Source organism: Wyeomyia smithii, chromosome 2 (assembly GCF_029784165.1).
Source record: "Wyeomyia smithii strain HCP4-BCI-WySm-NY-G18 chromosome 2, ASM2978416v1, whole genome shotgun sequence".
In the NCBI taxonomy this organism is placed as follows: Eukaryota; Metazoa; Arthropoda; class Insecta; order Diptera; family Culicidae; genus Wyeomyia; species Wyeomyia smithii.
In genome coordinates, this window is record NC_073695.1 from 63,727,134 (window position 1) to 63,739,894 (window position 12,761).

Sequence of the window (12,761 nt, forward strand, 5' to 3'; positions counted from 1 at the left end):
CGATTATTTATAATTATAAAAACTATTCAGCTGCAACATTTAACCAAAAGCTTGAAAAATCGAAAAACAAAAGCTCACAGAAACATCGTACTGAAAAATTTCGGGAAAGCATCCAAACATATTGTCTCATATCGTAATGAGCAATGGTATGAAATTATATATTAAGTCAAATTTTTCTCGGCTTGCTCAAAATACTAACGGGACCGACCCGCCATGCGCTAACCGCGTTCAAAACATGTATCACAAACACTCAAATTGCAATTTAAAGTAAATGGTGTTATTCAATACAATTCTACGAAATGTCAAAAGTGTTATTTTGTGTTGCGTTCTGCGCCTCAAACACGAATTGAAACAAAATTTCAACACATTATCGAAAAACGCACTTGTCGATTACTGGAAACCAACGCGCAGCGCATAATTGAAAACGAACAAAAAAAGAGATTCATCGCACCCGGCAACCCAGCTTGGCAGCTTGGCAATAAGAAATGTTCTACATGCCTAAAAAAACTTCGTACACCAAACAGATCATTCACACATTCTCACATTCATACTCTTGCCAAAAGGGCAAGCCGAAACCCGCTATCAGCTACCACACAAAACCGAGTGCCTAAGCATTTTTTAAAAAAATGAGACACAAAACTTATACTCATCTAGATCATTCTGATGATGGTGCTTTGTCGGTGATGGTATGCACACCGAGCAGCACCAAGCGACACCATACCACAATGCTATCCAACTGCCATCTTCTTCGCTCACATCACCACGCAATGTTTTGTACGTGCATTACACACCGCTAGCAGAGCGAAACACCGAGTTAGCACTACTACTTGCACAACTCTCCTGGCTTTGCAATTTGGCAATTTTTGAGCGTGGATAAATTGGCCATTCCAACGCTAGAAACACTCGCATTTACACTGATACTTCTTTATAACCGCGTTATAAAAACATCACTGATAACTTTTCTTCAATTTTTAGCAAATTTGCTTGCATAAATTACTTGAAATTCAGTAATTTAACGGAGAGGTTTCAGAGCACGTACCATCAATCAGCCGTGCTGCCAAATCCTCCACTACAAAAAAAAATAGAAGACGAAAAACTTGAAATACCTGAAAACGTTAAGACAGAGAAAAGCTAAAATGTAAGAAGTGAGAAAGCTATGCAAAAGTCACACAATTGAAAATATTAAAGTCAGAATATAGAATGAGGCATTTGGTTAATATGCTACGTCGACATGCTAGGGAATGTCATACACTTTGAGATGCGTATTGTTCCCAGATAACCATTATTTGCGGGAAGTGCTACCTTTTACATTTCAACCAAAGAAAACGGCGGCTAAATCGCACCGAGAGTTGAAAAAAGTTACGAAAATGCTTTTCAAGGTGAAAAAAAAACGTACCGTGATTGACCGCGTCACTTTAAAGACAGTAATTTTGACGTTAGCGACTGTCCGCGTGAAAGAAGACCAAAAAACTTACGAAGACGCTAAAATGGAGGCATTTCTCAATGCGGACTCATGCCAAACGCAGGAACAGCTTGCTTCGGTTTCCAAGTGATTTCATGCTTTTTCCAAAAAAAATGCGCTTAATTTCAAATACAATTGCGAAAACTTTTTGCGCACCTAATATATATAAACAAAAACAACATTTAAAAAATTTGAATTTGGAACATAGAGTAAATTTAGTCAGCCTATACACCAGAGAGACGCCGAGACACTCACCGTAAAGGCAACTGTCAACATTAAAACGGGCGATCTGTATAATTTTGCATTGCCGTTATCCGTTTTGATGTTGACAGTTGCCTTAACGGTGAGTGTCTTGTCATTTCTCTAATATACAGGTTCCCTAAGTAAATTTCAACTCAGTAAACGATATAAACGATAGTTGAAGTAGTAGCAAATGTCACAACATAAACTTTAAATATATTACTTACAATGGAGAGCAGAATATATGAGCGAGAAATAAAAATTCGGTTACTTTAAAATGGTTAATAAAAAATAGACTAAGAAAGCAGAGGAAAAGTTAACCATTGAAAACTCACTATCTTCGGCAGAAAAGGAGAGAAGTCGTTAAAGAGTCCACAATTTTGTTTCTCTTTAAAGATTTTTGTTCTCATGTCCAAATTTACTTTTGAATAAATGCAAAAGATTATTTCTCAGTGTCGCTTTATTCACTGGGAAAAAATCCAACTTTTTTTAGACTACCAATGAGGAGGCTTCCTTAATCAACTAAAACTAACAGAAGTGAAGTATATGATTTGCGTGAAGTACATAAATCATTATTACAATTGTTTCAAAGTGAATCATTTCAATAAAGATTTGGTCAAATTATATGAGAATCATATTCATCTTATTTATTATTACTTGTAAACTTTACAATCGCACACCAGTTTTCTACCAGCCTAATCCCGCTTGCCATATACTCGCTGCAATAACCTCAAAATTAGGCTATATATTCAATCAAAGCAGCCAATAACCGTCAATGTTATCGCTTTGTGTCATCTTATCAACAAACAAGTTTGTTCATTTTCGCTGCTCGTTTCGTGTTTCCCCCGGTTGGCACGGGGTAGGGAAAAATCAGAGCAAAAAAAAACTTTTACCTACGTGATTCTACCGCCGAGTTTTAGTTTCATACGTGCGTGCGTTCGTGTGTCCGTGTTGGTCCCGGTGCTTCATCCATCATTTTCCGGTCTCAAGGGTTCGAAACGTCTTGGCAGATTCTCAGTTTGAAGGAGCGAGAGAGAGAGGCAAAAACACACTCAGAAACCCACATTTATTGGCCTTGATTCTGCATAATTTCATCATTACGAGCCGCCGCAATCACATTTCGCCTCAATCATCATCGGTTCTAATCTAACAAATCCCAGTATCCGGACCCTTCTCGTTCGGGACCCTGACGCGGCATCGTAAATCTAACGAAATAAACGGGTTATTTGTTGTGTCGCCGTCGTCGCCAATATGAACCACCAGAACTATGTGCGAAAATGTGAAGAGTATTTGCAAAATATTCCGGCCACCGGCCAAAAGCGAAATGCTGACAGTGGACGACGGCCGATAACGGCTGTCGGTGCCGGTCAATATCCATCATCCCGCAAGTTGACCCAGCCAGCGTCGTCGATTATTGGCCAGCGCCGGCTAGAAAAACAGCCAATCAATAATGCTGTAGCCGGCAGTGGCGTCACTGGATATTCGCCATTGACTGGCAAAGGTAGACAAAGGCCTTTGCCTCCCGGTACCAACATCGGAAGCTCGGCGGAGGGAGGACAAAAGCAGACCGAAAGACAATCGGGTTCCAAATTTGTTCGGTCCTGCTGTCGCCAACTGCGTCCCAGCACTGCTAGTGCTGCTGGCAAGGACAGAAATCCGCGGGATAATCAGGGAAGAGAAAAAGTCACCGATAGTGTCAATCAGGCTGACAATATCAAACCGATGGAAAGTGACGCGGATTATGATGGAGCAGTAAATCTCGGTACGGACGCGGAGATTCCCCAGTCGGAAAGAAGCGGTGGCGCCGTAGCAGAGATTTGGAGCGGAATTCTGCAGCCGACACCGGCGGCATCCGTAATAGAAAAGGTAGGCTAGCGGCAATCTCTGATATCTGATAAAGTAAATGTATTTTCGTCTGAACGCAGCAGAGCTGAACGACATCCAGTCGTTGCCAGTGTTCCGCGTAGCACATGCATAGCTGGGGCCGTTTGGCGAGAATGATTTTTATTTCGACAGCTGTCACTGCACTGCGATGTAATGACATAGGGAGTATTATTTCAGCGGAATTGTTTTTCCTCTGTTTTGCTGTTCGGTAACATGACAAGTCCTCTGACACATTTGAATTTGTTTTTTTTTTGTTTCCTAAAGACTTGGAGTTGCACAATGTGTTTTTTGCTCCAGAAGGCGCTAGCAACTAGTGTACCAAAATTTAAGAATGAACGTAATTAAGAAGCAGTTACCTTATAACTGTATTGCTTCTGAAATTTGTTATAGGGTACAAGTACAAATATAAGTACCAAAGAAACGCAAACGTATTCAAAATGTAAATTCTTATAGCCATTTCCGAATAATCGGTAAATCTTGAACGGTTAAAATTGCATTTTGAGAAAAAAGTAAAAAAAAAAACAACTCAATATGTACTCACATTAACGTCCAGGCGAAAGTTTCGATGAAAGTTTAGGAATTACTACGGCGGTGAAAGTACTCCTTTGTTGACTCACCTGCAACGAGAGAAAATAAGCGAAAAATATTTATGCAGATCATTCTTGAAGTATTTCAGAAACGTTTCATTCTATTCGGCAGTCTCCGAAATGAGTCGTTGAATGAATTACATAGTTCAATGAGCAAGTCTAATTGTTCAACTTTATTCTCCCATTCCCACCACAGTCCGTTCCGATAGCAGCATTTCCCACGAGGCGCACTTCGCTATCGTCGTCCTCTCGGCCCACCAGTTCCGTGGCAGCCATTCCACCCCAGCCGAGGCCATCGGTTGCTACCTTGACTCCTGGTCAACAGCAGCGGCAGAACGGGCGCAGATCACCCACACTGGAAGGGATTAATTTATTCCATTTCGATCCACTGCGGACACTCCAGTTCCTGACACTGGAGCTCAAATCGAAGCTGAAGGAGCACTGTCCAGGTAATTGATTGTTTAATTTGATTTTGCGTCCTGCGGAAGCGTTTCCTTCCGGCTCTCGAGTTCGAGTAATCGGAAGTTTTACTGCACGTTACAACAATGGCGGTTTTAATCGATGCTTCAGGCGATCGAACGCTGAAACATTTGGATCTTCCTTTACGCCGTTTGTAACTAACCACAAATGGCTTCAATAGACGAAAAGTCACGTTCCGTGGACTTATCGGGAGCTTTATTAAATCCGCATCTGATACGGGGTAGAACAAATGTCCTTGTTGCCTGTGCCGTTGTACATGTTGATAAATTTGCATACATCCATGTGGTGTAGTGAACATTCAGCGAAGCTGAAAACCTTACTCGATCCCATCGGGATCGATATTTTTGTCATACTGAGTGTATGAGCTTTTGCGCAAACGTGGGTTAAATAATGAAAAAATAATTACATTGATTTCAATTTTCATTATAATATGCAAATCGGTAGCTACTAGTATCCAATGCACGTTGAGTTGCTGCTATTAGCTTGGATACAACCATCCACAGGCCGCTCTCTGTACCCGCTGAAAGTTTTATGTCTTCTACCATTGGCAGCCTTTTTTCCGAACAAAGGGAGTTCCTGCCTTCTACCAACTGAGTTGCATCGAAATGCTTAAAGTTCCACCTCATAAAGTAGTGTTTCCACTAGCGAGGAGTGTTTTCCGGGTATTTTTTCCATGTCTCTGTAACGACACAGGTCCAACAACGATGGGATACTAACTCTCGGCTATAAAAGATGGGTTAATCCCGCTGTGTAAAGTGGTGGTGGGGGAGGTGAATTTTCTTTTACTCTACATTTCGAGCTGCTCCCTTTTATCAGTTCCGAATGCAGGGTCTTTAACATTATTTTTTTATGATGTTATGAAAACACTAATCTGATCAACGCTGGTTATGTTAATTTTCCCTGCTGATTGCTTTTGAGTAGCTTCCTGTGTGAGGAAATTCCTAATTCGGCCCTGCGTATGAGTACCGTGCAGCTTTCGCGTTCCGGGGAATGGTTACGAGCTACTGATGATGCTATTGGAAAATTTAATTGTAATTTAATTCATGAATACCATCGAACGAACAGTTCTGTGCTGTGCAGCAGTTTCATCGTACGGTTCGTAAATGTTAGAATAATTTGCTTACAACGCCGACAACGAACGAAACGACCGCAAGTTTTAGAAATACACATAGTGTCACAGTGAAGCGGGTGCTCTTCGCAACTTTCGAGTACCGTAAACTGGGGTGACTTTGATCAATTTTTTTAATATTTCTTAAGTATTTTGTGAATATACAGAATACAAAAGTGTTTGATATTTTTAAAATGAGTACTGGTATGCATTGAGCAAGATCTAGTCACTTCTTGGAAAGTTTATCAACAATTCTGCTGTTTTTAAATATGCTCTTAATTTTTTATATAAGTCATCATTCCGGGGTGACATTGATTACGCGATTGTTTTGATGTATTTGGAGTGAAATTTTGCTGCTTTAACAAATTTGAACAATCTAAAAAACAACTTAAATGAGTTTATAGATATGAGAAGCAATTCTGGGGCTATTCACAATCCACGTGAGCAGTTTATGTTATCGAATGTCCGAGATTCATACAAAGTTTTGAGAACATTTATGACCGATTGTCCATGAACAGGGAAGGGGGTCTAAAATCACCAAAAACTAGTCCACATGGAATACGGCTAATCCAATAGATAAAAGTTGCATGTTACATAACGTCTTGGGTTGTCGTTAAGAAGAAAACATAAAATACACTGTTGAGATTATAGGGACTCAACACTGCCTTTGAGGAAAAAATGCAAAAATAATAAAACAAATCGTTGTATCAATATTTTGTTATTTTAAGAACTAATCTGGGAACCAAATAAACAAACTTTACGAATCGCAGCTTGTTGTTTGGTATCTGCTTGAACCGATTGTTTGTATGCAATAAAAATCGCTCAAAAACCACTTTATTTTCAACTCATATTTTAACATGAGAAACACTCTTTAAATAGCAGCAAATGCATGGATAGTAGCAATGTAGGCATATCTAAATACAATCAGTGAATATTACGACAAATCTGAAGCTCTACGAGCGTTTTTTTATCACATATTCAAAAAGTGGTAGAGTGATCAAAGTCACCCCAGTTTACGGTACTCACGAGAGCCATGCTTCGAAGAGCCCTTCTCAGCGCAACTGGAAAACGTACTATAAAAGTGCTCGAGGCTATCGGGAAGTTGGATAGCAGCGGAAATTAGTTTTTCCAGGATGATTTCTCTATCACTCAATGTATCACAACGGGTTGTCGTATCACCGACAGGTCGGTCCCATTTCTGGTTCTGCTGCAACCACAGGCTATGGAGAAAATTCAAATGTTCCTAGTTTCACCTTTTTTATGCAGGTCACCAAGTAATCATCTCTCAAGGGTTTTCCCACGGCTATTGTACGTTCACAAAAAAAAGTTTGCTTGTCACAACTCTACTTGCGTTAACTGTCTGGCTGGTTTTGTATTTGAGTACCAATCTAGATGAGGCCTAGATTTATTTCAACCCCAATTAGTCGTTCTACATTTACCACGGATCCAATCGTATGAGTGTTTAATGTGACAAAAACACATTGCGTGCCACGAGTTATTAAATCATAATCGATGTTGACATGCAACTGGCGATTTAATCATTGAATGAAAGTTGATTTTAGCTTGTGAATATAGTCATGAATGCAGAAAGTTGAAGAGCTCCCCTCTTGTTAGAATTCATTGTTATTCTAGATTAGTTATTTTGTGGATAGAAATAGAGATATATTTTATAAAACACCACGTAACTCTTACATGAAATATGTAATTCAATTTTTTTATTTTTCCCTTGTGCTACACTAATGGAACCCGCTACATTTCTGTCGCATTTCCTCGAATCCTCATTCACGGCCCATCACGTTTTCGAGACGATATCCCTTGCGAATTCGCAAGTCGTGACTTGAAAGCACAAGTGCAGCATAATACGTGGCTATATTTGCACCCAGAACCCCTTGTACTTACATTGTACCAAAGGTGTTGGATAATCGTCAGCTTTGACAAACAAAAAACTTTACTAGGAGCATAATTTGCAAATTTTGCATACAACAGCAGATTAATCCTGTTATCGAAACGTGATGACTTTGCATATCGTTTCAACAGTCTCAAAATTAATTGACTTTTAATTTTCGAAGGATGTTTCTTCGAAGCTGTGAAACGGAAATCTTTGGTTCGCATCCCTATAATCGTAAAATTGTACCAAAAACTCAGAGATAGAAAAAAACTGCATGCAGTAGAACAACCGAAAGGCAGTAAAAAACAAGGATAGCAGATTTTCAGATTTGTCTGTGAAATGCAGATTTTCAGAGTCCGTGGGCGATTTTGTTTTTTCAATTTGCAAATATTTGTTGTTGATTTTTGCATAACTTGCAAACTTTTTTTCGAATCTATTTATTTTTGTGCAATTTTTCGACATCGACCAACATACATCAGTGAATAAACCTTGATGCAAATAAAACCGACGAACAAAGGTACATTGAGTTGACAATGACAATAGCAAGCAACATTTTGTTAAACGATCAAAAATCTGTTTAACTGTCAACATTTGCGACTCAGAAAGAAAGGGGGATAAGTGTTCAGGCGATCGCAATCATTCCTCTCTTCCGATAATTATCGTCTCGCGATTCTTCACTTTTGTTTTGACATTTCGATTCTATCACCGAAGGGTGAGTCATCGGTTTGTAGAGCTATTGGAAATTTAATCTCAGAGAGAGAATAAATTATCTCAGCAAATCTCTGAATTGGTTTACTCGGACTAGCATATCGTACGATAATTGTTACAATCGACGGCCTCACACGCTAAAAAAGGCGAATGTTTGTCGCAAATTTGATCACCGATCACCATCCTTGGTTGTGGATATATAATAACCTAAACGAATCTCTGAATCATTTTTGGACATAGAACAGTGTGTGAAAATTTAAAATTGGAACATGTAAGATGATGAATGATCGCCAAAGGTCTTGAACTACGGAAATCGACTGTGAATACCATGCTCAAATGTTACCGGGACGCTTCGACGGTGGATCGCGCTCAACAAACCAAACGTAAAAGTAGAATATTGGACCGGAAACTGCGAGCGAAGGTCATCAGGGCAATTCCTGGAGTCTCCCTCCTTAATTTGGCGAAAAGATTCAATGTAGCTTATAGTACAGTTCGTTGAATGTGTATGCATGAAGCATCACGGTCGTATCATGCCAGCAAACAACCCAACAGGACGCTGAAACAGAACCTGGTTGCCAAAACCCGAGCAAGAAAGCTATACGAGCAAGTCCGCACAGAGTACAACGGCTGTGAAACATATCGTCCAGATAGGTTCAAATTCTTTTTCGCGCATAAAATCGCCGCAACTTGATGATTTCTCAAGCCATCTGTAGCTGTGGAAAGTAGACAAAAGCTTTCATCACTGAATCATGAATGGACGAGTTCACAAGGAAAGTATCTCTTCAAGAGATAGTTTTGCCGTTCATCCAGTCACACGAAGGCCTCGTGAAGTTCTGGCTCGATCTAGCTAGTTGCCACTACGTCTGGAATTATTGAAATGGTACAACCAGAATAATATTGATGTTATCGAAAAAAGAATTAATCTACCAAACTGCCCACAGTTTCGTCCCATCAAGAGATATTGGGCGATAGTCAAGCGTAAATTGAAGAAGTGTGGCAAATCAATCAAATCATCTGATAATGGCGAAATGGTGGTAAAAATGGCCGTTACGGTTGATGTTGCCATTGTGCAGAATTCATCAGAACAGCAGATAAATAATTTTTCATGTATTTTTCCCTTGAAGTTTAATAAAAACCCTACAAAAACATATTTTTACCACTTTTGTACATTGTTTCCTCATGGAGAAACCGGATGTTGTATGCGGCCAAATTCTAAATGTAACAAACCTTAAACCGAATGTGGCAACATTCGAATGATAGAAAAAACAGCCATAAATGGCCATATACATACACGGTTATTTCTGGAACCAAAATGAATGTCCGGTAATCGTCTCCAGGCTCCATTTTTAAATCTAAGACGGGGACTGCGGTTTACGAAAACAGCCTAAAATGGCCAAATATCAGCAAATTTTAGGAATCGAACTGATGATCCATTTTGATATCCGATATGGTGCAGTGTTGCAAAGCTCACTCGCTCCAGCTGCTTGGCGGGCCCTCCTGAGTGCGTATTATCAGCTATACACACAGTGGAGTTTACTCCAAGCAACCCATGCACACGCCGGATTTCTATTTCATTTACTCTGCGCTCACGTGGAGCATCATAGCAGCCACTCCGACCGCCTCGCACTCCGACGTGAGCTGCAGGCATATGCATCGCTCCGGAGCGCTCCGCGGAGCGTCACACAGCTTGTGTTTGCTGCAATTAGTTTTCCTTTTCGCAAATGAAATTGCAATCGAAACTGATGGGATAGGACTTAATAGTAATGTTCCTTATCATTAAATACATTTATGACAATAAAATCAAGGATTGAACGGGAATATTTTTTTTATTCACAGAACTATATAGATACCACGTTATTAGAAGCAGAAGAGGCTGGGTTTTGCTTTTACTTTTAATATAGACCGTTCCGATAATTATAAATACACTTACGATCAACCGTCATTTCAAATAACGTGCAGTATTCAACCAACCGTTGGCTACGTCCTGTTGTTTACATTCAAAAGAAACAGATGCTGTCATTTTTTCTAACATTTAGTGCGAAATTTTGAAAATGCGTGGCCTTTCTCCCGAGCAAAGAAAGCGAATTGTGCACAAATAGGGCACCGTGAGTGGTCTTTCTATAAGAAAATTAGCCAGAGAAGAAGGTATAAGTGTCGGAGCAGTTCAAACCGCATTGCGGAAGTATTGTGAAGAGTGCACATTTACTAATGCCCCAAGACGTGGTAGAAAACCCGGGCCTGTTGATCCCACAATGGACAAAAAGGTTAAGGAATACTACAAGCGGCATCCTTCAGTATCAGTACGAGATGTGGCGAGAAAGCTTGGAACCTCGGCGAGTAACGTTATGCGTGCCAAGGGAAGAATGGGTCTGCAGACCCGTCGGAAGCAGAAGCAGCCAAAACGAAATCCAAAACAAGCTGAATCTGTGAAACCGAGAGCTCGGGAGCTTTATGACAAACTTCTGACCAATAAAATGAGGTGTGTTATCATGGATGACGAAACCTACATAAAACTGGACTATAAGACTCTGCCAGGACCGCAATTTTATACATCACCGAAGGGAAAGGATGTCCCTGGACCAGTGAAAGCCATTTACACCGAAAAACTCGGCAAGAAGGTAATGGTTTGGCAGGCTATTTGTGAATGTGGGAAAATATCTCGTCCATTCATTACGAATGACACAATAAATGGTAAAATTTACGTGAAAGAGTGTTTGCAGAAAAGGTTATTACCCATGGTTAAGCAGCATAACAATCCTCCAATCTTTTATGTGAAAAAAAAAAAATCCTCCAATCTTTTGGCCCGATCTTGCTTCCTGCCATTACTCTAAGGATGCACTAGGGTGGTATAAAACAAATAATGTCACATGTGTCCCAAAGGAGATGCGTCCTTCAAACTGCCCTGAAATTCGCCCTATCGAAACTTTTTGGGCTTTGACCAAGGCAAAGCTGAGGAGAGAGAACTCGCGTATCCTACGAAAAATAATCCCAACTTGAATTGAAACTGGAAAGAAAACACTTATTATCTATATTTCAGAATAAAATGACCCGAAAAATCCTGTATTTTTTGTTTTATTCAAGAAAGAAGATGTATTTATAATTTTCGGAACAGTCTATAGTCTGTTATGTAATCTTAGCACACTTCCCGCGGCGAAAAACAAGAATCTACCTCGATAAACGAAATTCAAACTTTGACCAACTAGTTACAAGCCTTATTTGCACAAGCTGTATAGCGTGTTTAACAGTTTTTATTTCAAAGTTTGAAGTATAAATGGTAAACTCTGATCAAAGTTTGAATGTCAGGTGATGTCAGTGGTGAATGGGTTGATGCAAATAATAAAAAGTGCAGTTTAAGCAAAAAATATTTTTCGAAAGAGTCTCTTCACTTGTTGGGGAGGTTATAACGCCATTTAGTTTCAATACTATCTGTTTTCCCCTGAAAACTAAAAATGCAAATACATGTCTGTAAGTGGCAAGTTTCAGCCGAATCAAAAATAACAATTTTAAAAACACTTATAAATTGGGCCATCTTGATGGAATTTTTCATATATAGTGGTGATTCGCTCGTTGGGTGTTAGCTAGGCCGTCACTCAACTAAAAAGGACTCTTATATCAGAAGTCAACATCATTCAAATGCATTTACGTAAGGGGTTCGAGAAAAGAAAAAAATAACAGGAGGGTTGTGTGCAAAGCCACGAACGCAAGGTTGAAGTAGAATACTTTTACAAGAAAGATAACCCGGCTGCTTGCGTGTCAGTCATTTTTTCTAGTAAATAAATGTTGAATAATCAGATCAATCGAATTTTGCGCTTCAACTAGGATTGACCATTTTCAATAATATAGTAAGTTGCTTGCCATGGTTGGGGCTTGACAATTTTTAAATTTTGAGATGAAATTTTTTCGGATGTCGTGCTCATGACTGAACGAAAAGGTAATTCAGTACGTTTTGAGACACGAAGATGAAGTAAAATTTATAACTTTTACAAATTTAAAAATGTGAATTAACTCATTAGAACATGAGCATGAGAATGAGCATGATTGACCGCCCGCGGTTGCTACTCCGTTATTGCCAGATCAGCGGTAATTACACAAAGAACCAACAGATGATGTTTGGGACCAACATGCATCCTCAATGTGTAAAAACAGGTGACCTAAATCTTTATATTAGGCAATACCAGCGCCGGCCGCATCCGAATGCAGGTCAAAGAAGGAGTTTGTATAGGAATATGTTGACGTGATACTCGCTTTATTGGAAGCCGAGAACACCTCTGCACTTCCACGAGAAATCACTGCACTGCACTTCCACGAGAAATCACTGGGATGTTGGATAAAGGGGAAGGTATACAGCAGGGTTCGTTTTGGTAAACGATGCGCTGATGTCGGGTTCTTCAGAACAAGTACCGC

At 39.8% G+C, this 12,761-nt stretch overlaps 2 protein-coding genes across 6 annotated transcripts in view; one reads left to right on the forward strand and one right to left on the reverse strand.

Annotated features, from left to right (window-relative positions):
- Nucleotides 1-12,761, reverse strand: part of LOC129721480 (glucose transporter type 1) — a 551,257-nt gene that overhangs the window by 326,984 nt on the left and 211,512 nt on the right. Inside the window, exon 1 of one of the 4 annotated variants that reach the window (XM_055674090.1) lies at nucleotides 4,128-4,198. The exons of the other annotated variants lie outside the window; for them this stretch is intronic. The gene's annotated coding sequence lies outside the window, so the exon portion shown is untranslated. Of the gene's footprint in view, nucleotides 1-4,127; nucleotides 4,199-12,761 lie in introns of those variants that run through there. 4 annotated transcript variants of the gene reach the window in all.
- LOC129721481 (uncharacterized) overlaps nucleotides 2,479-12,761 on the forward strand; it is a 205,279-nt gene continuing 194,996 nt past the window's right edge. For both annotated transcript variants that reach the window (XR_008727401.1, XM_055674112.1), the window contains exons 1-2: nucleotides 2,479-3,568; nucleotides 4,370-4,622. Coding sequence is in view for 1 of the 2 variants with exons in the window: in XM_055674112.1 (XP_055530087.1) it covers nucleotides 2,954-3,568; nucleotides 4,370-4,622 (868 nt within the window). In the remaining variant the exon portion in view is untranslated. The remainder of the gene's footprint in view (nucleotides 3,569-4,369; nucleotides 4,623-12,761) is intronic.